The sequence below is a fragment of the Macaca fascicularis genome, chromosome 2, assembly GCF_037993035.2.
Source record: "Macaca fascicularis isolate 582-1 chromosome 2, T2T-MFA8v1.1".
Classification (NCBI taxonomy): Eukaryota; Metazoa; Chordata; class Mammalia; order Primates; family Cercopithecidae; genus Macaca; species Macaca fascicularis.
Window position 1 is genome coordinate 109,773,823 of NC_088376.1, and position 27,997 is coordinate 109,801,819.

Consider the following 27,997-nt stretch of genomic DNA (forward strand, 5'->3'; position numbering starts at 1 on the left):
GGCAAGGGGAGGACTACTGAGGCACACACACATGTCTGGCAGCCTGAGTGGGCCCGGTTACCTGGCAGGCAGACCCATGGGTGCTGAGATGAGGGCCCAACCCAGGGCATCTGAACACTGGCATGCTTGGATCTGTCTCTGTTGCCTCCTACTCCTGACTAGGGGTCTGGGACAAAGTCCTAGGCCAGTGTAGGGCTTGGTAAAAAATAATTAATTTTTCTTTTCAAGTGGAAGCTCTGACTCAGGCCTTTTCCTGTCCTCAGCAGCGCTATCCTTGCTTAGGCCTGAGCCACAGAAGCTGCTCAGGGACTATCCATGGCCTCCCCGTGGCCAACTTGAGTCTGCTCTGCAGTTGTAGGCCCGACTTGGAAGGCCCGTGGGCTCCAGGTGAGTGGGGGCCAGGGGAGCCTGGGGGCCTGAGCACAGCTGGGAGGTCCAAGTCTGTGGTTTCCCCGGGGGTGAGTATGTAAGCACCTGGGCCGGCCGTGCTGTGGGGTAGACAAGACATGCCTGCATGGAGACACATCTGTGGACCTGGTGTTATGACAGCAGGGGGCTTGTAACCATGAGGCCAGCAGGGACAGAAAGCCCATACCTCTAGCTCTTTGGGAGAGCTCCCTGGCTGGGACAGAGCCTGCTGGCCCCACGTGCCCCCATCGTCCCTCCCTTCATCTTCCTGAGAAGCAAGAAAGCCGGGCAGCCGTGCTTCTGCTGCAAGGGGAGGGGGCTGCCCAGCCAGCTGCCATGGGAGCCTCCAGCGACTCCGCCGGGTGTCAGGGGGTGTTTATGAGCAGCCGAAATGGCTGTAAAAGTGGCACCTCGCTTCACTTATGGCCTGGCCATCCCCTCCCCTACTGGCCTCTTGCCTCAAAAAGCTTCCAGAGGGGCCTGGAAGCTGAGAGAGGTCTGGGTGGAGGCACAGCTTGGGGTCAGAGTTCAGCCAGGGGCTAGAAATCAGATTGGGATAAGAACTCAGCCTGAGGCTGGGGCTCATCATGGAGATAGAGCTTAGTCTGGGATCAGGGCTAAGCTTGGATGCAGGCTGACTTTGGGGCTAGTGTTGGGATGAAGCAGTGGGGGAATATAAGGACTCAGAAATAGATAGATGTGAGCCATTAGTCCCAGAGAATCCCTGGTCCGGGCAAGGGCAAGGGGTTTTCTGAGGGAGGGAACCAGGCTGCATTGTTCAGAGAGCTGAGCCTCTGCCTTGCTTGTTGGTGTCTGATGCCCACCCTGGCCCCAGGGTCTGTGTACCTTGGCCAGAGCCCTAGTCACAGTGGGATGGCTGCAGCAGAGGCCTGTCAGCCTGGGGCTGCCACACCAGCAGGGGTGGGGCCAGAGTCCGGCCCCTACTGCAGTTCTGAGATCCAGTGACCACCCTGGCTCCTCCTCCTAGGCCCCAGCCTGGGGATTAGAGACAGGGACTCACTCCTACTCCCCACCTCCAGCCAGGCCTTTTCAAACGCCAGTGAAACTAACACTGACCTGACACTAACCAGAAACTGACTAACCAGGCCCCTGGGGCCTGCTTGTCAAAAAGGGCAAGCTGACTCTGCCAGGTGCTTGGGTGCTACCAGTTAATGTGTGACACCCCCACCCTCATGGTGGCACTTTAACCAGAGGCCTGAGGGTGAGAGAGAGGATCTGTGGCCCCACCCACAGCTGTGGAATGTCCAGCAGGGGACTATGGGGTGAGGCACATGAGTTATGGCAAGGGGAATGCCCTTAAGGGGCCCAGCACCCATCAAAGATTCCTCTCTGCAGCCCTCTCCACAGCCCACTCTGGTCCTCCCAAGTACAAACAGTAAGTTTCCAAATCTCAAGTTTTCCCTGGTGTCAGATCTGAAAAGATCTCCTCCCTCAGCCTCTAGTTTTATCTCTCAGTCCTTCCAATCCCTCCATTAATGTTCTTTTCTCATCACCAAGGGGGAAAGCAGGGTGGGAGATCAGTGGTCACAGAACCATAAAACTTAGAGACACAGAAACAGGCATAGGCCAGGTGTGGTGGTTCATGCCTGTAATCCCAGCACTTTGGGAGGCCGAGGCAGGAGGATTGCTTGAGACCAAGAGTTGGAGACCAGCCTAGGCAACAAAGTGAGACCTCGTCTCTACAAAAAAAAAAAAAAAAAATTTAATTACCCAGGTGTGGTGGCTCATGCCTGTGGTCCCAGCTACATGAGAGGCTGAGGTGGGAGGATTGCTTGAGCCCAGGAGGTCCAGGCTGCTGTGAGCCGTGACCGTGCCACTGTATTCCAGCCTAGGTGACAGGGCAAGATCCTGTCTGGAAAAAAAAAAAAATGCTGGGTGTGGTGGCTCACGCCTGTAATCTCAACACTTTGGGAGGCCGAGGCAGGTAGATCACTTGAGGCCAGGAGTTTGAAACCAGCCTGGCCAACATGTAGAAACCCCATCTCCACTAAAAATGCAAAAATTAGCCAGGCGTGGCGGTGCACAACTGTAATGCCAGCTACTCGGGAGGCTGAGGCCAAAGAATTGCTTGAACCTGGGAGGTGGAGGTTGCAGTCAGCCAAGATCACACCACTGCACTCCAGCCTGGGCAACAGCTCTGTCTCAAAAAAGAAAAGAAACAGAGGCATAATAAAGCTGAGACCATTAAAATATAACACCGAAGAACCACAAGTGTTCTTTAGGTGCCCATTCTGGCACCTGGGCCTCTGTCCCAAGGAGCCTACATACCATAGGAGGCAGCCCTGAAATCACAACCTCCCTCCCCAGTAATGGAGGATGTGGGCACACAAGGAGGGAGGGAAGTGTCCTTTACACCAGGCAGAGGAGTATGATCCTGGCAGAGGAAGCAGCAAGGACAAAAGCAGGAGAGTGGATATGTGAAGAAGGCCAGGAGTCTAGCAGACAGTTCCTGTCAGGGAGAGTCATTTTCGGAGGAAACTGTCTCAAATAGCACTGCCCTTGAACACCAGAACAAGAAATGAGGGCAGTGGGCACAGAGAAGGGAGGCAGCCATAGAAATGCATGGGGAGGGCCAGGGCTGGTAGCTCACACCTGTAATCCCAGCACTTTGGGAGGCTGAGGCAGGTGGATCACTTGAGGTCAGGGGTTCGTGACCAGCCTGGCCAACATGGTGAAATCCCGTCTCTACCAAGAAATGCAAAAATTAGCCAGGCTGGTGGTGCACACCTGTAGTCCCAGCTACTTGGGAGAATCACTTGAACCTGGGAAGCGGAGGTTGCAGTGAGCAGAGATCATGCCACTGGACTCTAGTCTGGATGACAAAGTGAGACTTTGTTGAAGAAAGAAAGAAGAAAGAAGAAGGAAGAAGGAAGAAGAAGGAGGAGGAGGAGGAGGAAAGAAGAAGAAAGAAAAAGAAAGAAAGAAAGAAAGAAAGAAAGAAAGAAAGAAAGAAAGAAAGAAAGAAGAGGAAGAAAGAGGAAGAAAGAAGAGGAAGAGAGGAAGAAGAAGAGGGAGGAGGAGGAGAAGGAATAAGAAGAAAGAAGAGGAAGAGGAAGAATAAGGAGGAGGAGGAAGAAGAAAGAAGAAGAAAGAAGAATACATGAGGAATGCACCTGGGAGTGCAGTCTGGAAGCTGGATGGGCTTGAGTCAGCAGAAGGGTGGCTGCAGCTGGATCCTAGGCCTTAGGGCTTGGGCTTGGCAGATTCGCACTGAGGGTTAGAGGACAGGTTTGCCGGCTCTGAAGAGCTCAATATCCACAGACTGAGTCTGGAGAGCCCCTGGAGCCCATGGGCCAGGACGCCCACCCTCGTGGAAACTAAACAGTAAAGTTAACATTGCACTTGAATCAGCTGGCCAACCTCTCCATTTTGCAGATGAGGAAACAGGTCCAGACAGCCGAAGAGTGGTAGTGTCCAGGACACACAACTGGTAAGCGGGCAAGCACAGGCTGCTGCTTAGCCCAGACTCATTTCCTAGGGCCTCATACATTCGCTTCCTCCGCCATCCTTAAAGCCCTCCGCTCCAGGCATCCCCAGCCCCTCCCTCCGCCTCAGTTTCCCCACCTGGTACCGGGAGGTGGTAGGTTTGGGGTCGAAGGTCCCCTCCTCTTAGAGCTCCAGCGTGCCCTCCCCAGCCAAGCACAGAAATCCCTCCCCGTTCAGCCCCAACCCCCGCGGACTCCTCCTTGCCTTCCCCTAGGTCGAGGGTCCCAGGCGGATATGAGCCCGCCGTTAGCTTTTGGTAGTGGGGGTGGAGACGGGGGAGGGAGGTGAAGCCTGAGAGTGGATGTCTGGATTGAGCCCCAGGTCTGGCACCCTCAAGTCGCCGGGGTTGGGGCCGGGCGAGCTGGAGAGGCCCGGCCAGCAGCTGAATGGGTCGAGACTCGGAGACCCGGACCCGAAGAGACGCTGGGCAGGGAGGGAGCGGGATGTGTGGCTGCAGACCTGGGCAGGGGTCGGGGCTGGCCTAGGGCCGAGCGGAATGACAGGCCTGGGTTGGGACTGAGGGTAGGGGACGAGGCGAGGGTGGGGCTGGAAGTGGGGGAGGGCGGCAGCAGCCAAGCCGGGCTCGGGGCTGGCAGCCGAGCGGCCTCCCCAGGGACCCCGACCCAGCCCGAACTGGAGCCCAGTGGACTGACAGCGTCGCGGTCGGGGGCGCGCGGGGGTACCAGGCAGCCTCCCAGGGGATTCGCCCATGAAGAAAGAGGGCTTGCTTCTCCGCTGAGGGTCTCTATTCGCCAGCGGGGACCGGATGATGGGGGGGGCGGGGGGAAAGCCCGTGCTTTCCAAAAGAGAATGAAGCGGCGGCGGCGTCCCGGGTTCCCTGCTCGGGTCTCGATGTCACAGCTGCCCCCGCCCCGTCTCCCCGGCACTCACATCCCGCCGCTGTAAGACCCCGGGCCTCGGCCTCTAGCGCAATGTCCCGGGGCGGGGGGCAGCGGGCTCCTCTCGGCCTCTCCACACTCCCGCGTCGGCGGCGGCGGAGGGGGTGGGGGCGGAGAGGCCCGGGAGGGCGCGGGGGAGGGAAGAGGCGCCCGACCTGGGGGGAGGGGAGCGGCAGACGCCGAGGCGAGGGACGCGCACGGCGGGCGGTGGCTCCGAGCGGCGGCCGGGCGGGGGGCGCTGGAGGCTAGGCCGGCCAGTGGCGGGGTATCCCGAGAGCTCCATGAAGTCCCCCCGGGGCCGCGGACGGGGCGCTGGCTTGGGGAGGCTGTCGGGGGGGCCCCGACATCCATGGCAAGGCGGGGGCCGCGGCGGCGCGCTCGGAGTAAGTCGGGGCTGGGGACCTGCGCCGAGGGGAAGTGGCCGGAGTCCGGGAGGAGCGACTCCGGGCCTGGCCGGAGCAGCCAGGCTGCTCTGTCTCGGTGTCAGTCGGCGGCGCCTCCTCGGAACCCGGGGGAGTCGCCAGCCCCGCGCCGCTCGGCTCGGTGGCTTTTTTGGAAACTTGCAAATGTTTTCGTAGAGAGAAAAAGGGGAGGGAGGGAGCGAGGGAGTGACCGAAACGGAGCTTGGGGCCGCTGGAAGAACTGAGGCCAAGGCCGGGGGAGCTAGAGACGGACTGACAGACAGGCAGACCGACAGAGCGTCGGGGCCGCTGGCGCGCCCGAGCCGCACAGGCGCAAGCGGGGCTCGGGCCGAGGATGGGGAAGCGGTGCGGGAGGCGGCTGCCACTGCTGAGGGGCTGGGGTCTCAGGAGGCCGAGCGGCCGGGGGCTGGCGGCCGGAACACCGAAGGGCTCAGTGTGACTGCAAAGTTGGGATCGCGTCCCCTAGCTGCACGCCCCGCGCGACTCAGAACGCGCCCCCTGCCCGGCCCTGACTCCCCGCGGGCGAAAGCCGCGGAGCTAAAAATAACAGTCCTGCGCGCCCCCCGCAGACCGCGACCCCGACCCCTCCCCCGACCCCTCCCCCCACTGGGCGTGGGGCGAAGCCACAGCTCCCATTTCCCCAAAAGAAAAAAAAAAGAAAGAAAAGGCGGCGCGGGAGGGGGGCGGGGGGCGGGCCGGGGGCGGGGGGCCCGGCCATATGGATGTGATTTCTCCGCTCCGAGGCAGACGGGCCGCTCCGCAGCGCTCGGCGCCCGCCCGCCGCCCGCCCGGCCTCCGGCTCTCCCTCCCTCCCTCCTGTCCCTCCCTCCCTCCCTCCTTTGCGCTGCTCGCTCGCTCGCTCGCCCTCAGCGCATGGGCCCCGCGCCGGGCCCCGGGGCCTCGGGCCGCCGGGACGCCGGGGTCCCCTAGGCCGGGGCGTGGGCGGGGCGGCCGGCCTGACGCAGCTCTGCACCCCCTACCACCACCAGGGCCGGCGGCGGCGGCTGCCCCGAGGGACGCGGCCCTAGGCGGTGGCGATGGGGACCGCCCGGATCGCACCCGGCCTGGCGCTCCTGCTCTGCTGCCCCGTGCTCAGCTCCGCGTACGCGCTGGTGAGTCTCCCGCCGCCAACACTCCGGGACAGGCTGCGGGCTTACCCTGGGGTCCGCGGGATAGGTCTAAGGCACGCAGTCTTGAGTTCCCCAAGTAGTTCGAACTTTAAGTGAGTCCCCTCTGATCCAGGATCCTGGGTGCCTGCTGTCTCTGGGATGTCTGGACTGTGGGTTCCAGCTGCCTGAAGCCTCCCTATTTCTGAAGCCTCGTTTGGGGTCCCAAATCTGGAAATTTGTGGTTGAGGTTTCCCCATCCTCTGCTTCTGTGAGCACCATGGCTGTTTCTCCCTGGAAGATGACAGTGTGACCCAGCAGAAGGCTGGGCTTTGGCCCTGCTACATACTCCCACAGACTTTGCTTTGGGGACCTCTGTTTTCTGCAAGTTTTGTTGCAGTCCCGAACACGGGGAATGTAGGTCTGAGGTCAGAATCATCCAGGCAGGGGGTAGGATTTAGGGGCCCCCTCCAGCCCTCACACACACACATGCACACATGTCTGGCTTCACCCAGGGTAGAAGCTGTTTCTCCAAGGAGGTGGGTGTGGTGTGGCATGGAGGAGCGATGGAGGTCCCTAAAGGAGAGACTGACCTCACAGTGCACCCCTGTAGGAGAAGCACAGCATACCCTGTGGGGAAGTGAGGAGACCCCTGGGAAGACTGTCACTCCCTGAGAGTGGAGACCTAAAAGCAGAATGGTTGGGAAGGCTAGAGGGAGAGGAGAGACAGAGACAAAGCCGGGTGGGGAGGAGAGATTTCCCCCAGCTAGAGGGGTGGACAGACCAAGAACAGCAAAGAAAAATAGGGAGAGACAAGCAAAGGCAGAGAGCTGGAGACGCAGAGTGGGCAGCACCTCCTCCTTCCGGGTCAGGGTCTGGGGGCCACTTTCTCGGAAGGGGGCTGTCCCAGCCCCTCAATCCTATTCCACAGCAACCCCATCCCCTGGGACCAGCCAGTTCCTGAGGAGGCTGTCTGCCTGTGCGCCTAACTTCGAAGCCCCTTCTCCCTGCTCCCCAGTGGGGGCATCTGCCTGCTAGAGAGTGCGGCAGTCAGGTAGCCTCCTCCTCCTAACCAGCAGCAGCTCCTTACACAGGGCAGAGTTCCAGGCGGTTCCCAGGAGCCTGGAATTCCTCCACCTTTGCATGATGCCTGTGTAAGCCTGGACTGTCTTTCTCCATGCCTCAGTTGCCCCATCTCTAAAAAGAGGGCCTGGAAGAAACATCTGCCTGCGAATCCCATCATCAGAGGCTCTCCCTTTCTCTGTGGTCCTCAGCACTTCCCACTTACCTGTGCCTACGCCCTCACAATTCTGGCCCCAGCAAAGGCTCCCCACCAAAGACAGCCCCATACAAGGTCTTGTGGATGGGGAAACTGAGGTTCAGAAGAGCTCAACACCCTCTGCAGAGACACTCCAAGTACTGACGAATGCCAGGGGATAGAGCCACCACCACCCCCGCCACAGTTTGGTGTGACGGTCTGAGGGGTAGACAGGGTGATGGGTGTGGGTGTCCTGAGAGTAAGTCTATGTGTCAGAGCAGGGCTCTGTGGGACTCTGGGCATAGTGTTCATCTGGGTCTGTGTGATTGTGAGTGTCTGAGTCCCTGTGTGAGTTCACGGTGAGCTTCAGTGTCTGAAGCTGTGGGTGCATGACTTGGAGGCGCAGTTGTGTGTGTTTGTGTGTGCCTTTGTGAGCGCCTGTGCACCCGGGCCTATTGTTTTCATATGTGTATTTCATAAATGCTTCTGTAGGGCTTTCTACTTGCCATTGTTCTAAGCAATTCACATACATTAGCTAGTCTAATCCTTCCAGTCACTCTTGGAGGAAGGTTATTGTCCCCATTTTTAACTGGTTCGAATCACAACCACAATGACCGTTATTTATCTCATGCCAACCCAGTGCCAAGCCCTGTACCTCTATGTGTGTATGGAGTATGGGTACCCAGAGCCCCACTGCTCTCCAGGGAAGCTGGGATATATGCGGAGAATCTTCCAGGCTTCACCCTGGCCCATGTCTGAGGGTAGAAGGAGAGATGCCGGTGCTCAGTCTGCCCAGGACCTTGTTGGGGCATGTGAGTTCACTGGACACTCCCTGGCTTCGGGGCCAGAAGATTGGGACTGAAGGGCGGGGGCGGCCTACTCACCCATCCAATATGCTATGGGCCCCCTGGACTCATCTGGGGCCAGCAAGAAGCTGGCAGCCTCCCAGCTCCCTCTCCTGAGCCCAAAGGGCTACTGCATCCCTTTAGATCTGCACCTATGCCCCTCAAGCCCACCAGCCTTACCTCATGGCCAGTCACCAAACCTGTATGCTACCTGCCCAGCTGGTCCCAAGACCAGGCTCGCATCTCCAGTGACCTCACATTTGGGGGCCAAAGAGCATTCCATCGGGAGGACACTGGTTGTGGCCAGACTCAGCTGGTCCATCTTCTGCTGTACAGGAAATAGTTACCTGGGAGCCTGAGGGTCTGGGAGGGTGGAGTTTGGAGGAAGGGATGGACCCACAGATTGTGAGTAGGAGGCAAAGTGTCACTCTTGTCCTTGAGGATGCGTCCTCCTAAGGACGCATGTACACATGTGGAGGAGAAACTGCAACAAGTGAAGCTGGAGCTCAGCATGGGGCAGGCCTTGAATGTGAAGATGTGACCACCGGGTAGGACTCACAAGAGACTGTGGTGTGGACTGACAGGCTGGGAGTGTGTGGGACCTTTTCCAGCTTGCTCCAGGGGCAGCTTGGCCATGTTGCTTGCTTTTTTTGTTGTTGTTGAGACAGAGTCTCGCGCTGTGGCCCAGGCTGGAGTGCAGTGGTGCAATCTCGGCTCACTGCAAGCTCCGCCTCCCGGGTTCATGCCATTCTCCTGCCTCAGTCTCCTAAGTAGCTGGGATTACAGGCACCTACCACCACACCCAGCTGTTTTTGTATTTTTAGTAGAGACGGGGTTTCACCGTATTAGCAAGATAGTCTTGATCTCCTGACCTCACGATCCGCCCGCCTCAGCCTCCCAAAGTGCTGGGATTACAGGCGTGAGCCACCACGCCCTGCTGGTTGCTTGCTTTTAAAGACAGGAAGAAACCAACATGTACAGAACAGTGGCTGTCCCCAGATTCTGAGCTAGAAACTGTCACAGATTGTTTTCTCATTTCATCCATTCACCTAGTGATTTCTACGGGAAAGGGCCCTGAGAGTCACACAGTGAGTATGTGGCACAGCAGAATTTGAATCTTTAGACCTTTGCACTGAATTCCTTCCTCCAAAGCAGCACAAGATTTGCTGCTGGCAGATCCTCATGTCTCACTCTGGGTTTTCTCTTTTTCTTTCTTTTTTAAAAATTAAATAATGACCAGGTGCAGTGGCTCACGTGTGTAATCCTAACACTTTGGGAGGCCGAGGCAGGTGGATCACCTGAGGTCAGGAGTTCCAGACCAGCCTGGCCAACATGGTGAAACCCCGTCTCTACTAAGAATACAAAAATTAGCCAGGCGTGGTGGTACATGCCTGTAATCCCAGCTTCTTGGGAGGCTGAGGCAGGAGAATTGCTTGAACCCAGGAGGCAGAGATTGCAATGAGCTGAGATCACACCGCTGCACTCCAGCCTGGGCAACAGAGTGAGACTCTGTTAAAAAAAAAAAAAATCCTTTTGTTATTTTGTTATTTTTAGCTTCACAACTGATATATGAATATGTTCTTATAAAAGAGTCAAACAAGTCTGTAATCCCAGCTGCTTGAGAAGCTGAGGAGGGAGAATTGCTTGAGCCCAGAAGTTCAAGGCTGTAATGAGCTGTGATCACGCCACTTCACTCCAGCCTGGGTGACAGAGTGAGCCCCTGTCTCTGAAAAGAAAAAAACAGAGTCAATCAATAAAAATTAAACAGAAGCCCTCCTTGATCCCTCCCAAGCCCCAGTTCCCTTCTAGGGAAAACCATTTTTAGCGGTTTGGGTAGAGGGGCGTTCTCCTTCCTCTTTCGGTGTGTTTCCAAATAGTACCTCTTTGCGTACATATCAAGTAGATAGTTTCGTCATTGTCTATTTGTCTGGTTGGTTGTTTTTAAATAAATGGTATCGGTTTCTAGATAGGGCTCTGCCACATACATATTTTGACGTAAAGGTGTGTCTTAGAGATCTTCATTTCAGTAAACATGAATTTTTTTTAATGCTACATAGTACTCCAAAACCTGGGACTCATTAAGTAGTCCATAGGAATGTACATTTAGATCATTTCTGCATAATTTGTGTGTATGTCTATGTATGCGTGATTCCAGATGGTGGCAGGGAAGCTCCTTGAAATGCCCTCTGGTGTCCCCATGTGACTGTTTCCTAGTAGGATATTTCTAGATTTTGTCATTGCTGGGTCTGAGAATACACACATTTTTTATTTTAATAGCATGGCCAAATTGCCCTCTGAAAGGCTTGTGCTGCTTTATACTTATACAACACCAAGACCAACCAGGAGGGCCTCTCTCCCCATGCCCACTGTCTCATAGGATGTTAGGAGGATTCTTTGTGTTTCACCTTTGCTTTGATAGGTGAAAAATGGTGTCTCTTGTCATTTTAATTTGTTGATTACCAGTGACTTCTGGGCTTTACAGTGAGAGCTTGCTTGGGGCCATTAACCATCGTGCTATGGGTTATTTGTCTTTTTCGTATTGATTTGTTGAAGCTTTTTATATCACCTGCCCTTAAACACATTCACCTCAGCTCTTGAAACAGCTTATGGACAGAGCAGTAGGAGGGGGGCCACGCCCTCCCAGGAACTTGGGTTTTCTTCGGAATGTTTTAATGAGGCGTCAAGTAGCCTCCCCCAGATTCCTGTTGTGGGCCTTCTGGGGACACTCCCTGGTCCAGCCACCACATCAGGAAGGCAGCTATTTCAGAAGGAGAGTCCTCAGGAAAAAGAAAAGGTGGGGCGGGGGTTTTGCAGACCTCTGAAATTGTCTGCAAAATATAGTGTGACTGGGAGAAGGGCGCAAAGTTTTGCTCAGGTTTGCAGAAACATCAGAGACCTTCAAACCCTTAAAAGCCCCAACTCTGGGGCCAGTCTTATGCCCGAGGTGAGACCTAGTGGGATCCCATTCTGCTGAGCAGGCGATGCCTTAGATTAGGCCATACTGTTCTTCTGGGCCTTGATTCCTCAGCCCAGGTAGGGGCTGTTTGTGAAGATCCACCAGGTCCTAGCAGCCAACTCCGCTATCCCAGGCTCCATCCCACTGCCTGCCCCGAAGGCGGCCACGCTGGCTGGCTGGGATGAGAGGCGTCATAGTGCTTCTTCCCCCCCAGCCCCTCCCAGCCCCAAACACAGGCAGCCTGTTCAGGAAGGCCTGGCGAAGGGGAGGAAAAGTCAGCACTTGTCAGCGGTGGTGGGGCAGGACGAGGAGCCTGCTCAGGCCAGCCGGACAGAGAGAGGGCAGCAGGGGTGGGGGAGCAGTCCCAGCCAGCTGGCACAGGAGACATCCAGGGGTGCCAGCATGGGTCCCAGTAGTAGAACCTGGAGGAGGGCTGTAGGAAGGCCAGGAGGTCACGAAGGGGTCTCCTGTTAGCCAGGGTTTTCTCCTTCTGGCTCTGCTGGAGGCATCAACGGCCTCATTCCCAACATCAGAGCCCAATTGTCCTCTACCCAGTTACAGCTGGGGACAAGCTGCCATCACCGGCATCACCGTCACCTTTATGTCTACCCACCTCCGCTCCTGAATCGGCTTTGGGGAAGCTGCCTTAGGAGGTCTGCAAAGGGAGACTTGCTTAATGCAGCAGCTAAAATCCAGGATTGTGGAAAGATGATACCATGGCTGGTGCCAGGGTACCCGTGTGGCTGGGCATTTCCTCCTCTCTTTCCCTTCTTCCAGGGCTGCTGCTTCAGTGTCAAGCAGATCTTAGCTCCATCCCTGGCCCTCCTCTTTCTGTGACTCTTGGCCTGTGTCCCTGTCTGTAAGATGGGGATGTGGTAGAAGGTGCAGGAGGCATGCGTTTTAAAGCTCCTTGCTGACCATGGGGAGGATGTGCTATAGTGGTGGGTATTGGAGCCAAGCACCGCGATGGCTGGGTTGGGGGAGTAAAGTCAGCCCTCATCAGGACCATAGGAAGAGTGTTGGGGGGATATGGGACACCTGGTGCAGGGCTGAGTGGCCCATAAGTGGTGGTATGAACTAAGTAACCCCTGGCCACAGCCCAGCCCCAGACCCTCAGTCCTTACCCCTGAGACCCAAGATGTGCAGATCCGCTGGATCTAAGGGGATGCAAGCCTAAGTCGTCTGCACCCTGGCGCTGGGCCAAGAAGACAGGAACTCTTCAAGGGGGAGAGGGTGGGAGGGGCGGGGAGAAGGGAGTAGCAGACAAGGGGGCATGCCAGGCTGAGACGAGTTACAGCTGTCAGCATTTCTCCTTCATCCCCAGGAGATAAGGCCTCCTCAGCCAGGGCAGAGGCAGAAGAGGGGGTCCTTTTTCCTCCTAAGCTCAAGTGTGGGGGCTCTGGCAGTAACCTGGAATCCTAATGTAAGTCCAGAGCGGTTTCAGAAATGCAAGGAGCCATTGGGATATCCGTCCATCCCAAAAGCTTGCCAGGAACACCTCATCTGGCAGGTCCTCCTGTGGCCCCTGCCCCTAGTCCTCCCTGGGGCGCCATCTCCCATCTGCCCCTCACCATGGGGATGAGATCATCTCCCCCAGTCCCTGGCCTGGCTGGGAGCACCCATGTCACCAGGCAGCAGGGGTGCACATGGCAGGGGTGTGACTTGCTGCTGCTGCTGCTCACAGTATCAACAATAGCGACCAGCTTTTCCTGAGCTTCACCCCTGCACAGGCTTGTTGTGAGGTGCTTCATTTAATCTTCACAACAGCCTTTTTTTTTTTTTTTTTTGAAACGGAATTTCACTCTTGTTGCCCAGGCTGGAGTGCAATGGCACAATCTCGGCTCACCAGAACCTCCACCTCCCGGGTTTGAGCAATTCTGCTGCCTCAACCTCCCGAGAAGGTGGGATTACAGGCATGCACCACCACACCCGGCTAATTTGTATTTTTCAGTAGAGACGAGGTTTCTCCATGTTGGTCAGGCTCGTCTCAAACTCCCGACCTCAGGTGATCCGCCTGGTTTGGCCTCCCAAAGTGCTGGGATTACAGGTGTGAGCCATCACACCCAGCCAACAACAGCCCTATTATTACCCTGATTTTACAGGAAAACTGAGGCACACCGGTTAAGCAACTTTCTCAGACACGAAGCCAATCAAGGGTGGAGGTGGGATTCACACTCTGGGGCTGGTGGCAGAATCTCCTTGAAGAGGAGGGCACAGCTGGAAAGAGGAGTGAACAGGAGTGGGGGCATTCCAGGCATGGAGCTGTGAGCTAAGGTTTGGAGGGGTAGTGCACTTGGTGTGGGGTTGTCCTCCTCTTCTTGGGAAAGTGCTTCCTTAACTTTAACATGAGTTATTCTTGTTGCAATGGCTGTGCTAACAGAGAAATAGGTCCTAAAGTTCAGGGAGGCCAGAGGTGGGGCCACCACTCCTATGGATGAATGAAGGAGTGTGGGAGCCATGCGTGCTGGAAGCACATATCGTTCCCTCTCCTGAACATCCCAACTCCAGACAAAGGGGTGTGCCTCCTCCTGGCCATGGAGAAGGTAAAGCCAACAGCAGGAGGTAGAGGCTAAGCCAATTCATTGAGCCAGTGAGGGGTGTGTTGGTCAGGTTTCATCGGTCAGTCTGCCAAATGGCCACGCAGTTTTCAAGCCATGACTACCTGCCTGTAGTCTAGGCCATCAGGGGTGACCCCCAGTCATATCAGTAGGCTGCTTTGTCTGTTGGGAGGCCCGGTGAGTCAGCGAGTGTCTAGGGATGGGTGGGAGCCTCCATCAGTCACTCCAGAGCTCTCCATCAGCTAGAGAAAATACAGCATAATGGGTTTGTCTTGAGAGGGGTGGAGGTGTCAGAAGGAGGAGGATAGTGGGGAGGGGGTAAGACAACAAGATGGCAGAGGCAGTGTAGATGGTAGTTATTGGGCAGGTGGTAGTATTGGTGATGGTGCTAATGTGTTGCCTTGGTGATGCTGGAGGTGGTGGCAGTGGTGCTGGTGATGTACCAGTGGTGATGGTGCGGATAGTGGTGATGGTGGTTATATTGATGGTTACAGTAGTGCTCATGGTGGTAACGGTGATGCCAGTGGTGGTGGTAGTAGTATACTGGGAGGGACTGGTGATGCTGGTGTTGGTGTTAGTGACAGTAATGATGGTTATTGATGGAGGTACTAGTAGCAACGATGGAAATGGTAGTGAATGGGTGCTGTAAATGGAGTGGGGTGGGCAGGGATCAGCCCCCTCAGCAGCATGGATCCCCCATGTAAGAGGCACAGGGAGAGCTTCAGGTTAGTCTTGGAGGCCCCTGGATCCTGGCAAGTCCAAGTTGTTCTCCCTTAAGCCATCCAGTCATTCTGTGTCTACCTCTACCCCAGCCGGCTCAGCCATAGCTGTGGAAGCAAAGGGACTAGGATAGAGGAGCCTAGGCCAGCCAGCCGACACGTGGGGATCTGCTCCAGCCTTTCCTGGGGTCCACAGCAGTGGTCCAGCCGAGATCTCAGGGTCCACCTCAGCCCCCCAGAGACACCAGAAGCACAGGCCACCCACAGACTCAAAGGCTAAGGAGCTGCCGCCTCACTCACAGACACGCACACGCCGCCCTATGCCCAGAAATACATGTGCACGTGCAAGCTCACAAACACGTCCGGCTTGCGCCCCACACTGACGTGCTGGACAGTCTCCACGTGAGAACGCACACGGACGGGAACACACAAATGCACGCGCCGGCCACTCGGGGATGCGCCGCCACTTGCGCGCGCACGCAGAGGGACGCGCACGCGGCTCCGCTAAGTGGAACCAGCAGAACCCGAGGCCGGCCGAGCCAATTGGAGACTCCTTGGCCCTGGAAGCCATCGCTGCTGCCGCCAAGAGACGCGGTCAATTAACTTCTCCCTGCAGCCAGGCTCCCTGACCTGGCCCGCCCCATCCCCGACCCGCCTCCTTCCTCCCCTGCCTCCTCTGGGTCCTCCCGCCCTGCACAGCCACGCTCGAACTGCAGGGCCCCGGCCCCGCCACGGCGCATCTGAAGGATGAGGCTCTGCCCCGGAGCTGAGGAGACGTAGCCTTTTGGGAGAGGGGTGGAGGGGGTCATCTCAGGGGACATACCCCTGCCCAGGGGTCGGAGGAAACACGGCCCTGAATTAAGAGGAATGGGGCTGAGGGCTTGACAGCTCCGCCCTGGGGAGGTATCAGAGGCTGCCTTAACCTCTGCGGGTCACACTCACGGGATGGCTGGGCTGGGCACACGAAGCTGTTCCCGGGGCGGGATGCTGCCTTTACCCCGACTCCTTTTCTCCTAAGTCAGAGGATAGAGGCTCAGACCCCTCAGCAGCCACCTGCTCAGGGGTGAGCCTCCTCCCGCATATTTCATTTCCTTTCTTATAATGAGGCCAGTGAGTCCCTGTGGGTGACAGCCAGGGCCCAGGGTGTGCAGGCTGGAGGGAAGGGAAAGGACATTCCAGGCAGAGAATAGCAGGACTGAGGGCCTGAGTGTCATCAGAACTCCGGAGTCGGCTTGGATGGAGGGAACTCCCAGATAAGCAGTGGAATGAGAGGGACTCCCACCCACAGCCAGCACCAGAGTGCCCAGCCGAACCCAGGCTGCGTGCCAGCAGTTCCTCTATCCTTTCTCTCTTTCTCTCTTTCTCTCTCTCTCTCTCTCTCTCTCTCTCTCTCTCTCTCTCTCTCTGTCTCTGGATTGTAAGGAGGGGAGGCATTGAGGCACTCACCATTCACTGGGGACAGCATTGACTGGGGATCTGGACCAAGATGGAAACTGGTGACTCCCAAGGCCCCCCAGGGTGCCAGTACTTGAAGGACTCCAGGCTGGGTTTGTCTCCCCAGAGTTCACCACTCCTTATCCACCCCTCGCCCCCGACGCACGTCCCCAGCAGGCAGCCGGGATCCTATGTGGAACCATCCTGGGACATTCCATTCCAGTCCCATGTACCCCTGGGGAAAGCACTGGACAGAGAGTATCAGTGACTGCAGCCTACAGGGTTACTGGTGGGCAGGCAGGAGACAGCCCTCCACCCTTTTTCCGTTCAATCAGGCAGGCCCTACCCGTCAGAGCCACAGCTTCCCATCTGTAAGGTGCAAGCTCCATAGAGCAGATTCTCCACACTCAGGGGAAATCCCACCTTCCCTCTAGAGTCAGGGCCTTTTGAAAGGGGGTAATCCCTCTGGGAAATTGGGATGTCTCTGGGACCTGCTGCTGCGCCAGAAAGTCCTGCCTGTGGTCTGACCTTCGGCTTGGCAGGTGGATGCAGATGACGTCATGACTAAAGAAGAACAGATCTTCCTGCTGCACCGTGCTCAGGCCCAGTGTGAAAAACGGCTCAAGGAGGTCCTGCAGAGGCCAGGTGGGGGTCAAAGGAAGAGGGTCTGGGGATGAGGCCAGGTGAGGGAGGGGCCAGTCGAGGGGGGGAACCCAGGATACAGAGCCAGGTGAAGGCTCTCTGTGGGGGTGGACTCAGGTAAAGGGCGCCAGGCCGAAGTGAGGACTGAAGTGGGGTGTGTGGTGCAAGAGTGGAGTCAGCAGGCTCGGACATCCTTGGCTTGTCCTAAGTCTTGAGCTCAGGTCCCTGTGTTGCCCACCACCAGCGCTCAAACTGATGACTGTCGGGTTAATCTCATCAACTGAAGAGGCCCAGACCCCAACTGACTGGAGGAGAGGAGCAGCTTCCTCGCCTGACAAGTTCTTAGGGTTCTGCAGGGGTTGAGGCTGGTGCACGCCCAGAACACAAGCACACAATGACACACACACTCTGTGGCACACAGATTTTGCTCACATTCACAGAGACTCACATGGTCTCTGCAGTCACAGCCCCACCGATGCCAGCCCCAACAGTGGCTCCCAGTCACATCGAGATCTAGGGGGTCAGGTGGGCCTCCTCACTCTGGGTCCTGAACCCAGCCCCTCTTCTTAGTTGTGAAAGCCTGGAGGGAGCCTCTCTTTGCCCCTCACCATCCACCATGGAACCTCTCTCTTCCTGCTCTACCAGATCCTGCTACCCACATCCCCACACTGAGGCCTGAGGGTGGAGGCAGGAAAATGAACACAGTCATTCTCATCCCAGTCCAGGCTGCCTGGACTCAGCTTCCCATCATTGCCATAGACCCGACATGTGAGGGCCAGTGGGGCCTAGCTTGGGTGGTGGCTGAAGGAATACAAGTCAGAAAATGAGGAAGACTTTGTGGCTAGGAAGAAAGACCTCTCCAGCCTGGGCAACATAGTGAGATCCCATCTCTACAAAAAAAAATTAAAAATTAGCCAGGTGTGATGGTGCACACCTGTAGTCCCAGCTATAGGGGAGGCTGAGATGGGAGGATCACTTGAGCACAGGAGTTTGAGGCTGCAGTAATTCGTGATCATGTCACTGTACTCCAGGCTGGGTGACAGAGGGAGACCTTGTCAAAAAAAAAAAAAATGACCTCCAGCATCTCTCCAATGAGAAGACAGGCCAGGCTCCATCTCAGATGAGGCATCTTCAGGGCCACTGTGGAAGCTGTGAACCACATACTTGAGGGCAGGAGATAGTGTGGCCTTCTCTGTCCACTCTTGACTGTACCACCTTGCTCTTGTCTTCTCACCACCAGCTTCTTTACCTGCACAGCACTCAGGCCAGACTTCATTTTCGCCATGTAACCTGTCCATTGACATCTCCACCCACTCTGTCTGCTTTCAGCGTGCGCCCCCTGGTGGGGCCTTCACTGCTGCGTGGCCTTGGCCCCCACTCCTGACTCCTGGGTGGGAGGATACTGCCTCTGTTCTGTCTTGCCCATGTTTAGTGCTCACCCCACTAGCTGATCCTGCACTCCCATTCCAACCCTGGGGGACAATCTCCACCTCCTCTTATTACTTCACCTGGCAAGCACTTTACACTTTGTTAAACACCTCCTCACCCATCGTCTCAGATCTCCCAACAGCCTGGGTGTCAGCAGGGCAGGAGACAACCCCCCCATTGTACAAAGGGGGAGTCTAAGGCTGAAGAGTACCCCGGGTCTCCTGTTGTAGCACAGCTGACAGCCATCATTACCACCCTGGTTTCTCCAGCCAACATAATGGAATCAGACAAGGGATGGACATCTACATCTACATCAGGGAAGCCCAGGAAAGATAAGCCATCTGGGAAGCTCTACCCTGAGTCTGAGGAGGACAAGGAGGCACCCACTGGCAGCAGGTACCGAGGTATGTCTCTGCTTCCATGCATCCAGCTGGCATGGGCTTGGATCTGCCCACCCCCACTGCACTGTCCCTGTCATGTGAGCACATGCTTCTTGGCTCTTATAGAAAGTAAAAGGCAAGGGGCTGGGAGAAGACAGAGTCTAGTGGGAAGGAAGGGGAGCTGAATGGCTCAGGCCTCAGAGAGAGATGAACAGAGAACTTGCCAGCACCACGCCAAGAGTGGACCCAGGGTTACGGCCCCACCCATGGAGAGAGAGATGACAGAGAACCCTGGGGGACAGAGGGGCAGGGAGAGATACACAAAGACAGAGAATGGCACATAGAGAAAGACAGGGAGAGGCATGGAGACAGAGATCAACGGAAAGGCAGGGAGAGACAGTCATAGAGACAGAGGGGACCACGAGGCACACACTGAAGTCTAGGGCTTAGTGTGTCAGAGGAGGTACATGGGGACACATAGTGGGGAAGGCCACAGAAATAGAACAGGAGAGGAGGGCAGTGGCAGAGGGTGGGGCCAGAGGCAGTAGGACAAGTTGGGGAGAAGAGAAGGGAGGGAAGCAGATGAGGAGAGGCAGACACAGAGCCCAGGCTTTGGCCACAGGGCCAGTTTGAACCGGCCGGGTGGGCAGCGGATTCCAGATGGGCCACATCTGGGAGGCTGTGGTCACCCTGTGGCTCCCTGGGGACCAGAGGGAATTGTGGGCCTGGCTGGGTGGGGCTGGGAATATGGCGCCCAGGACAGAGAGCCTTTCACCAAGCCAGGGCGGGTCCAGCCATTGAGGCAGCCTTCCAGGGTGGCTGGAGAGTCCTGTGGTTGGAGCCCTACAGAGAGAGAGAAGGGGGCTGTAAGCTGGGAGTGGAATGTGGAAGATCCAGAGGCTGGGGAACCTCCAGGATCACTTAGCCTCCCCGCAGTGAGGCTGGGTCTCCAAAGTGGGATGCCACCCTACTTTGAATCCCACCATTAGCACTGAGATTTGGGGAATCGTATCTCCCCCAGCAGTGGCCGTGGGAGTCTCACAGCAGGTACTCAGGGCAGGCATTGGGTGGTGGTAGAAGCGTGGACCGATGTGGTTAATCCCAACTTCCCAATGAGGAAATGGAAATAGAAAGACCGGGGACACCTGCGTGAGGTCAGCAGCAACTTGGAGTCCAGCTGGCACTAAAAACCAGACCTCCTGCCTCCTGTCCGTGGTCCCAGGGGAAGGGGCACACAGGGAGCCTCCCAGCTGAGGGAGAGTTAATCTGGGTACTTGCTCTTCTTCAAGGACACCTGGAAGGTGGTTCCAAGAGCAGAGAGAAAGGCGAGAGGCCTGGCCTGGGGTTGAGTACTTGAAGAGGACAGGGCCCTGTGTTGTATGACCTTGGCAACTTGCCTACCTCTCTTGGCCTCTGTCAGCCCATCTGGAAAATGGGGCCAGTGCCAGTACCTGTATCTCAGAGGCCATAGTAAATTCTATGAGGCCAGTTGGGTGCAGGGCACAGAAATATATTTTCTCCAGAATGCTCCAAAGCCTGAATTTTTCTGCCTGGGGCACACCTGTCCCTGCAGGAACCAACAACCACTCATGGGCCAGGCGTGGCGGCTCACATCTGTAATCCCAGCACTTTGGGAGGCCCAGGTGGGTGGATCACCTGAGGTCAGGAGTTTGAGACTAGCCTGACCAAGATGGAGAAACCCCATTTCTACTAAAAATACAAAATTAGCCAGGTGGCGCATGCCTGTAATCCCAGCTACTCGGGAGGCTGAGGCAGGAGAATTGCTTGAATCCAAGAGGCGGAGGTTGCGATGAGCCGAGATCATGCCATTGCTCTCCAGCCTGAGCAACAAGAGTGAAACTCTGTCTAAAAAAAAAAAAAAAATACACACGGCCGGGCGCGGTGGCTCAAGCCTGTAATCCCAGCACTTTGGGAGGCCGAGGCGGGCGGATCACGAGGTCAGGAGATCGAGACCATCCTGGCTGACACGGTGAAACCCTGTCTCTACTAAAAAATACAAAAAACTAGCCGGGCGAGGTGGTGGGCGCCTGTAGTCCCAGCTACTGGGGAGGCTGAGGCAGGAGAATGGCGTGAACCCGGGAGGCGGAGCTTGCAGTGAGCTGAGATCCGGCCACTGCACTCCAGCCTGGGCGGCAGAGCGAGACTCCGTCTCAAAAAAAAAAAAAAAAAAAATACACACACACAGACGTATTCATCCTTCTGGGTCACTAACCATGGCCTTGACTCTCCCTTGGTATCCCCTACCCTGTCTGTCTCTGGGCACAGGGCGCCCCTGCCTGCCTGAATGGGACCACATTCTGTGCTGGCCACTGGGGGCACCAGGTGAGGTGGTGGCTGTGCCCTGTCCGGACTACATTTATGACTTCAATCACAAAGGTGAGGCCTGCTGGAAGGGGTGGGGATCAGCGGGAGGCTGAGACTTGGAGCTACGGGTTCAGTGCCTCCAGACCTCCCTGCCTGCCCTGACCTCCCATGGACCTGCAGGCCATGCCTACCGACGCTGTGACCGCAATGGCAGCTGGGAGCTGGTGCCTGGGCACAACAGGACGTGGGCCAACTACAGCGAGTGTGTCAAATTTCTCACCAATGAGACTCGTGAACGGGTGCGAGCCTTTCTCCTCCCCAACGTGACCGGGATAAATTCACTCCCACCCCACGGGTGACCCCTGACCCAGCCCTGACTCCTAACCTTGACTCCTCCAGCAACCTTACCCTGGCCTCTTGCTCTTACCCTGATGCTAACCCTGGGTCCCAGGGATCTGACTGTGTCTCCCCCCGCACAGGAGGTGTTTGACCGCCTGGGCATGATCTACACCGTGGGCTACTCCGTGTCCCTGGCGTCCCTCACAGTAGCTGTGCTCATCCTGGCCTACTTTAGGTGGGCGGGGCGAGAGGCCTTGGGACATCGTGGAGGAGGGGGTGGTGGCCGAGGTCTGATGCAACTCCTTCCCTGCACCCATCACCCCCGGCGGGTGTCCCTACCTACCGCACACAGCCCAGCTTCCTGCCCATGCCCACCTGCCGCGCGTCCCCGTGCCCCCACCCACGGTGATGTCGCGCTCCCCGCAGGCGGCTGCACTGCACGCGCAACTACATCCACATGCACCTGTTCCTGTCCTTCATGCTGCGCGCCCTGAGCATCTTCGTCAAGGACGCGGTGCTCTACTCTGGCGCCACGCTCGATGAGGCTGAGCGCCTCACCGAGGAGGAGCTGCGCGCCATCGCCCAGGCGCCCCTGCCGCCTGCCACCGCCGCTGCCGGCTACGTGAGTGCCCCTCCGCCCGCCGGCTCCCAGTGCCGCCACTGGCCTCTGGCCTCTTGGGGTCCCGCCCCGCCCCCCCTCCAGCCCAGCCCTCGCCCTGCCTGCCTCCTGCCAGCCCCACTAGCTTCAGCCACTGAAACCTGTCTCACAGGGTCCCTTGCAACCCTCAGCTCTGCCACCAACCCTGCTGCCAAGGGCTCAGGGTCCCACATGCCCCGTGCTGCCATCAAGGCTCCTGCCTCAACCCAGTACCCCCCAGCCACTCTACCTCTTCACTTTGCCTCCTGCCCCTGACACCACACCCCACTGAGAGAGCCCCCAAGCGGAGCCTGCCCCTTCCTGGCCTGTTTGGCCTGCACCACTTGTCCCCTCCCGCCACCCCAGCCCCCCAGCCCAGCCCTGACTTCCGGGAGGCAGGCCCTGCCCTCTAACACCAGCTGGTCTCTTAGGCGGGCTGCAGGGTGGCCGTGACCTTCTTCCTTTACTTCCTGGCCACCAACTACTACTGGATTCTGGTGGAGGGGCTGTACCTGCACAGCCTCATCTTCATGGCCTTCTTCTCAGAGAAGAAGTACCTGTGGGGCTTCACAGTCTTCGGCTGGGGTACGCGGGCACAGCGGGTAGTGAGGTGCCGGCAGGGGTGGGATCATGGGCGACGGAGAGGGCAGCCCCACACAGCACATCCCGCCCCAAGTGGAACAGCAGGAGAGAGGCCTGCCGCCCTGTGATCCTGACCCCATTCCAGGCTTGGAACAGCAGGGCTGGGCCCGGGATCAGGTTCACCTGGGGTTAGATTCACCTGAATTGAGGCTCGGCCTAAGGACAGGGGAAGGAGGGACCATCAGGCCAAGATTCAACTCAGGATCAGAGTAGGATACTGGGTCAGAGGTCAGCCTGGGGCTGGAACTGGGATCTGCCCACACCATTGCCAGCCTCAGCAGGCCTGCGGGGTCCATGGCCCAGAGCCGTGGGCCCAGCACCTCAGCATCACCTGGGCTTCACAGCCTCTCTGCAGAATGGGTTGCTGGAGCCGTGCACTCCTCCCAACCCCCTACAGGCTCTGGGATCCAGTTACCGATAATTGTCCATTATTGTTGGCAGCTGCAGAGCTTGGCTGGGCTCCGGGACAACTGGCCAGACTGCAGAGGGGTGGGGGTGTGGGCCGGGTGGCTGGAGCCCTCTCCGCAGTCAGCACCCAGAGGCCTGCAGGTCAACAGCCACCACCTCCCTGACCCTCGACATACATCCTGACCCTGACCTCACCATGACAAGCCCCAGAGTTGGGGAGACCTGAGCTGGTCCCAGGAACTGATGCAGGCTCTGGGGCTAGGAAGTGTCCTAGTGGGCTGGCAACATGCAGATTGGGAGTGCATAGGATCCTGGGGCACAGGAATGTCACAGCTCTTTTCTTACCCTAAATCCAGGTCATACCCTGTCCCTCCAAGGGTGGACCAGGCCTAGAGTCAACTTGGTGGTGTGCAGTTGGGGAGGACCTGGGGCTCCCTTCCCAGAGGCACAGCTCACCCAAAGATGCCATGTGCCCCTTGAGCTGGCACAGGCCAGGACATACCAACACACCGAGGCTTCCCTGTGGCCTCTGCTTGGGACAAAAACCTCTCACCCCATCCAGTCTCATCCATGAGGGCTGGGACCTTTCAAACCAGGTTGTGGGAGTGCTGTGCTGGGGCAAAAAAAAAAAAAAAATATGCGGAAAATAGGCTTCCGCCCCATGGGAGCTGTAAGTCCAAAGCAGTGCCCTCTGCAGAGGAAATGGACAGGGCATGGATCAGTTAGTGATACCTTATTATTATATTATACCTTGTACCCAATATATGTGCATATGACATGGAGCCAAGATGGGGGCAGAGGCTGAGCTGGGTTTTGAGGGCTGGAGCCCTAAGGGGAGGCTGTTAGGGCACTACATGGCAGAATGTGGCTCTGTCACCAAGTGGCCCAAGTGCCCAGGGTCAGGGGCTCAGGGCAATGGTGGGGTAAGCTGGGGGTCATCAAGGATGAGGGGGGATGACCTTGTGGACAGTAGCCACAGCCCCGCACACTGTCCCCCTCTGTGCCCGCAGGTCTGCCCGCTGTCTTCGTGGCTGTGTGGGTCAGTGTCAGAGCTACCCTGGCCAACACCGGGTAGGTCCAGGTGGAGAAGGGGCCCAGGCAAGAAGCACCCCTGGGTCCCTTTTCTTCCAGGAAGCATGTGAGAGGGCGTCCTGTACCCTGGCCTCCAATGGCCCAGCCTCAGGAGTTCTCAGTCTAGCCTCCAGCCAGGAGCACCCTCAGGGTCACAGGAGGCTAGTTACAAAGATGCCTGTGAGGGTGGCCTGAGGCCTGGCCACACCCAACCCCCCTGCCCTGTGTCCTCAACAGCTAATGTCACCAGACCAAATCTGGGCCTCTGTGGGCAGTCTTAGGATGGGAACAGGAGGGGTGGGAGCTAATGCCTCAACCTCCCCCAGGTGCTGGGACTTGAGCTCCGGGAACAAAAAGTGGATCATCCAGGTGCCCATCCTGGCTTCCATTGTGGTGAGCATGGGTGGGCTGCTGGCCATAGGGGAGGGTGGGATGTGTGCCTGGGCCCCCCGGAACCAGCCCCTGACAGGGACCTAGGAGGCTTCCCTGGACCCCAGTGTCAGAGCCACAGAGGCCGGAGAACCAGCTGATCCACACTCCAGCCCAGAAAGGAAAACCAAGGGCCCAAGGAGCCACCCAGAGACGCAGTGACAGAGCAGAACCTATGGCCGTGGCTGCCAGGCCTTGCCCCGCCCCGCTAGGGTGCAGCCTCCAGACGCAGCCCCCTCACTCCCACAGCTCAACTTCATCCTCTTCATCAATATCGTCCGGGTGCTCGCTACCAAGCTGCGGGAGACCAACGCTGGCCGGTGTGACACGCGGCAGCAGTACCGGTGAGCCCACCATGTCTGCCATGCGCTGGCTCCTCAGGGGTCCCTGAGTCCCGGCACCATGTACCCCAGGAAAGACAGTGGCCCCACAAACGAGCCTGGGGCAAGGGAAAGGACCCAGCGTCTGACTCCCTGGCTGTCCTCACCCACCTGGCCTGCCCAGCAGTGATGGGAGGCCCTAGGGGCACCCCAAAGCCAGCCTGCCCACTTGTATGAGGCCCTGCACTAGAGCTGGAGTCTGTGAGGGTGGGACAGACTTGAACCTCTCCTCAAAGAGTTGGTTGCAGGGAGTCTGAGGAACAGGTAGGCGGTAGGTGGCCCCAGGAAGGCTGCAGCTCAACTGAAACCTGAGGAGTGGACTGTGGGATAGTGAGGTTCAACCTTGGAGGGGAGTGCTTGCCAGCTGAGGGCTCCACAGGTGCGAAGGGCCCAGGGACAGGGGGACTGTCATTTGAAGTCCGCTCCGAGACACCGCTGAGAACCAAGGGGCCCTATTAGCACTTGGCCCGGACGGCAGCCATGCAGGTGAACTGGGTTGTCCTCCTGTGGTGACTTGAGCCCTGGGTCCCTTTGAGCTTCCGGAGCCTGGGGCTGGCAGGGTGGGGGGTGGCACGATGCTTGCTGAAGGGGAAGTAGCTTGGCCCTGACCTACTTGCCCCGCTGGCCCAGGAAGCTGCTCAAATCCACGCTGGTGCTCATGCCCCTCTTTGGCGTCCACTACATCGTCTTCATGGCCACACCATACACCGAGGTCTCAGGGACGCTCTGGCAAGTCCAGATGCACTATGAGATGCTCTTCAACTCCTTCCAGGTGCGCAATGCTGGCCCTGGCCTGGCTGAGGGTGGGAAGGGTTCCGGGGACAGGCCCTGATTCCAGACACCCCTCTTCACAGGGATTTTTTGTCGCCATCATATACTGTTTCTGCAATGGCGAGGTAAGCAGGAGACTGTTGGCGCAGGGCACAGTGGGGGCAGATACCCCAGAGGCTTCCTCAGGCTCATTTCTCCATTCTTCCACCCTGTTACTTCTTTGTTCCTCCAACAACACCCCTGAGGACATGCTGAAAGCAGAGAAGTCTTTCCAGATGATGCAGGCTCAGGATGTGCTAGGATCTGGGGACTCTTCGGTCACCAGATACTTGGCATAGCCAAGTGCCTTCCCAGCCCCATCGTTGAATTCTCTGACCCAGATTGGAGGACTCAGCCACCTTTGGGGCAATTTGAACCTTGTAGATTCTGGGTGTGTCAGTTGCCTGCAGCCAAACACCCTGTTCTGAGGATGCGATGTAGATTCTGGGTGTGTCAGTTGCCTGCAACCAAGCACCCCATTGTGAGGATGGGATTTCACTTGGCCTTGGAGTTTCCCAGGAGCCCCCTATTCCTGTTTTCATTCTGTGCTGGGTGTCCAGGGGCAGGGATGGGGCATCGCTGGGGTGGGGAGATACACCTGACTGCCTCACCCCTACTGCCCCAAGGTACAAGCTGAGATCAAGAAATCTTGGAGCCGCTGGACACTGGCACTGGACTTCAAGCGCAAGGCACGCAGCGGGAGCAGCAGCTATAGCTATGGCCCCATGGTGTCCCACACAAGTGTGACCAACGTCGGCCCGCGTGTGGGACTCGGCCTGCCCCTCAGCCCCCGCCTACTGCCCACTGCCACCACCAATGGCCACCCTCAGCTGCCTGGCCATGCCAAGCCAGGGGCCCCAGCCCTGGAGACCCTCGAGACCACACCACCTGCCGTGGCTGCTCCCAAGGATGATGGGTTCCTCAACGGCTCCTGCTCGGGCCTGGACGAGGAGGCCTCTGGGCCTGAGCGGCCACCAGCCCTGCTACAGGAAGAGTGGGAGACAGTCATGTGACCAGGCGCTGGGGGCTGGACCTGCTGACATGGTAGATGGACAGATGGACCAAAGATGGGTGGTTGAATGGTTGCCCACTCAGAGCTGGGGCCAAGAGGAAAAACAGGGAAAAAAAGAAAAAAAAAAAAAAAAAAAAGGAAAAGGAAGCGGTGTGTGGCTTCCTGTAGCCCAGACTGGGGACTCGCTCCAAGAGGGCGGGGCTGGCAGCCAAAGAAAGCTGTGGGGGGAGGGCCATGAGTCATGGAGGAATCCTCAGGTCTCACTTTAGAACCAGGAGGGATCAGGCCTATGGTATCATCCAGCAGAAAGGGCCCAGAGAGGCTCAAGTCTGCAGGGGTCACACAGCAGCCAAGTGGACCCACGTGGGAATCCAGCCTCAGCCTCCGTTGCCGCCAGCTGTGGAGCTGCTCTCCACACTTGTACCGAGGCCCCGTGGGGAACCAGGCTCCTCTAGGCCAACTCTTCTGACTGCTGGCCCCCATCACTGCCACCCAGGGCTGCTGGCAGGTAACTCAGGTCCCTGGCCACACCCCCAAGCCTACGGCCCTGCCACAGAGTGGACCTTTCCTGGCTGTCCGGTGGCCACTCAGGGAGCCCTCCACTCAGGAGCCTTAGCATCCACCCGCAACCTGACATACCTCCGTGACTGAGATTGCAGGAGGAGCACCAGGCCAGCAGGTGAAGGGTGGGCTGGGTCCCTGCTCTGGCTCAGGACTTGTGGGGAGCCAGGAATCTGAGCCCAGAGGGCTGGCTGGGCAGGGACCTGCAAGGTTGGACACATCCATCCACGACGCATCTGGGACAGTCACTAAGTGTCCCCACCTGATACCCACCTACCACCTTACCCTCTGGACCCTGCCCTCTCCCACCTTGGGCCATTCATGGGCTCCAGAGTGGCACAGAGCCCCTTGGCCCGACACCCTGAGGACTGACCCTACAGCGTGCCCAGCCTAGGCTCTGGCCTGAATGAGCTTCTTGCTCTTGCTGCAGCCTGAAGACGGCCCCGCATGAGCCCCGCCCTGCCTTCCCATCTCCTGCTCAGTCCACCTTGTTCTCCATGGACTCAGCATCCAGGAGTGCACCCCATCTCCAGCAGCCCACACACACCCCGTAGGGCATAGGGGAGGGGTCAGGAGGCCCAAGACAAAAAACTCAGGTGGGCATTAGGAGGTGTGGGTGCCTGCTGAGCAGCCTCAGGCCCAGCCCTGCCTGCCCCTCCAGATGACGGACAGGACCAAAGGCTGTCCAAGGGCCTGGTGCACCCGTAGAGCTCCATGCAATGGTTGAGGGGGGCATAGGCCAGTCTTGAAGGGCCGCAGAGCCAGGCTGGGAGCCACTGGAAGTTCAAGAGAGAGAGCAACAAGGTCTGAATGTTTAAAAA

The 27,997-nt window shown here is 57.7% G+C and overlaps 1 protein-coding gene across 28 annotated transcripts; it reads left to right on the top strand.

The window, feature by feature from the left end:
* The first annotated feature begins 255 nt into the window (after nt 1-255).
* PTH1R (parathyroid hormone 1 receptor) lies at nt 256-27,997 on the top strand. 28 transcript variants are annotated; one of them, XM_074031944.1, is made up of 16 exons: nt 256-387; nt 3,805-3,859; nt 6,226-6,348; nt 16,547-16,757; nt 18,452-18,586; nt 20,849-20,959; nt 21,068-21,186; nt 21,367-21,461; nt 21,653-21,848; nt 22,295-22,448; nt 23,924-23,984; nt 24,311-24,377; nt 24,663-24,757; nt 25,424-25,565; nt 25,648-25,689; nt 26,230-27,997. In XM_074031944.1, exons 4-16 carry the CDS (start codon nt 16,673-16,675, stop codon nt 26,614-26,616), a joined length of 1,689 nt encoding a protein of 562 aa, XP_073888045.1. In that variant the 5' UTR covers nt 256-387; nt 3,805-3,859; nt 6,226-6,348; nt 16,547-16,672; the 3' UTR covers nt 26,617-27,997. The 28 variants fall into 28 exon arrangements, 27 of the variants coding, with proteins under 27 accessions (XP_073888045.1, XP_045240904.1, XP_065395523.1 ...); XM_045384969.3 differs by having other exon boundaries at nt 16,655-16,757; nt 18,413-18,586; XM_065539451.2 differs by having other exon boundaries at nt 16,655-16,757.

What these genes read in the sequence shown, in the direction of transcription:
- PTH1R (XM_045384969.3), top strand. Translation starts at nt 6,274, where the DNA reads ATGGGGACCGCCCGGATCGCACCCGGCCTGGCGCTCCTGCTCTGCTGC. An exon ending in CCACCGCCGCTGCCGGCTAC is followed by an intron (nt 21,849 to 22,294) that starts GTGAGTGCCCCT and finishes CTGGTCTCTTAG; the next exon opens with GCGGGCTGCAGGGTGGCCGT. An exon ending in CCATCCTGGCTTCCATTGTG is followed by an intron (nt 24,378 to 24,662) that starts GTGAGCATGGGT and finishes TCACTCCCACAG; the next exon opens with CTCAACTTCATCCTCTTCAT.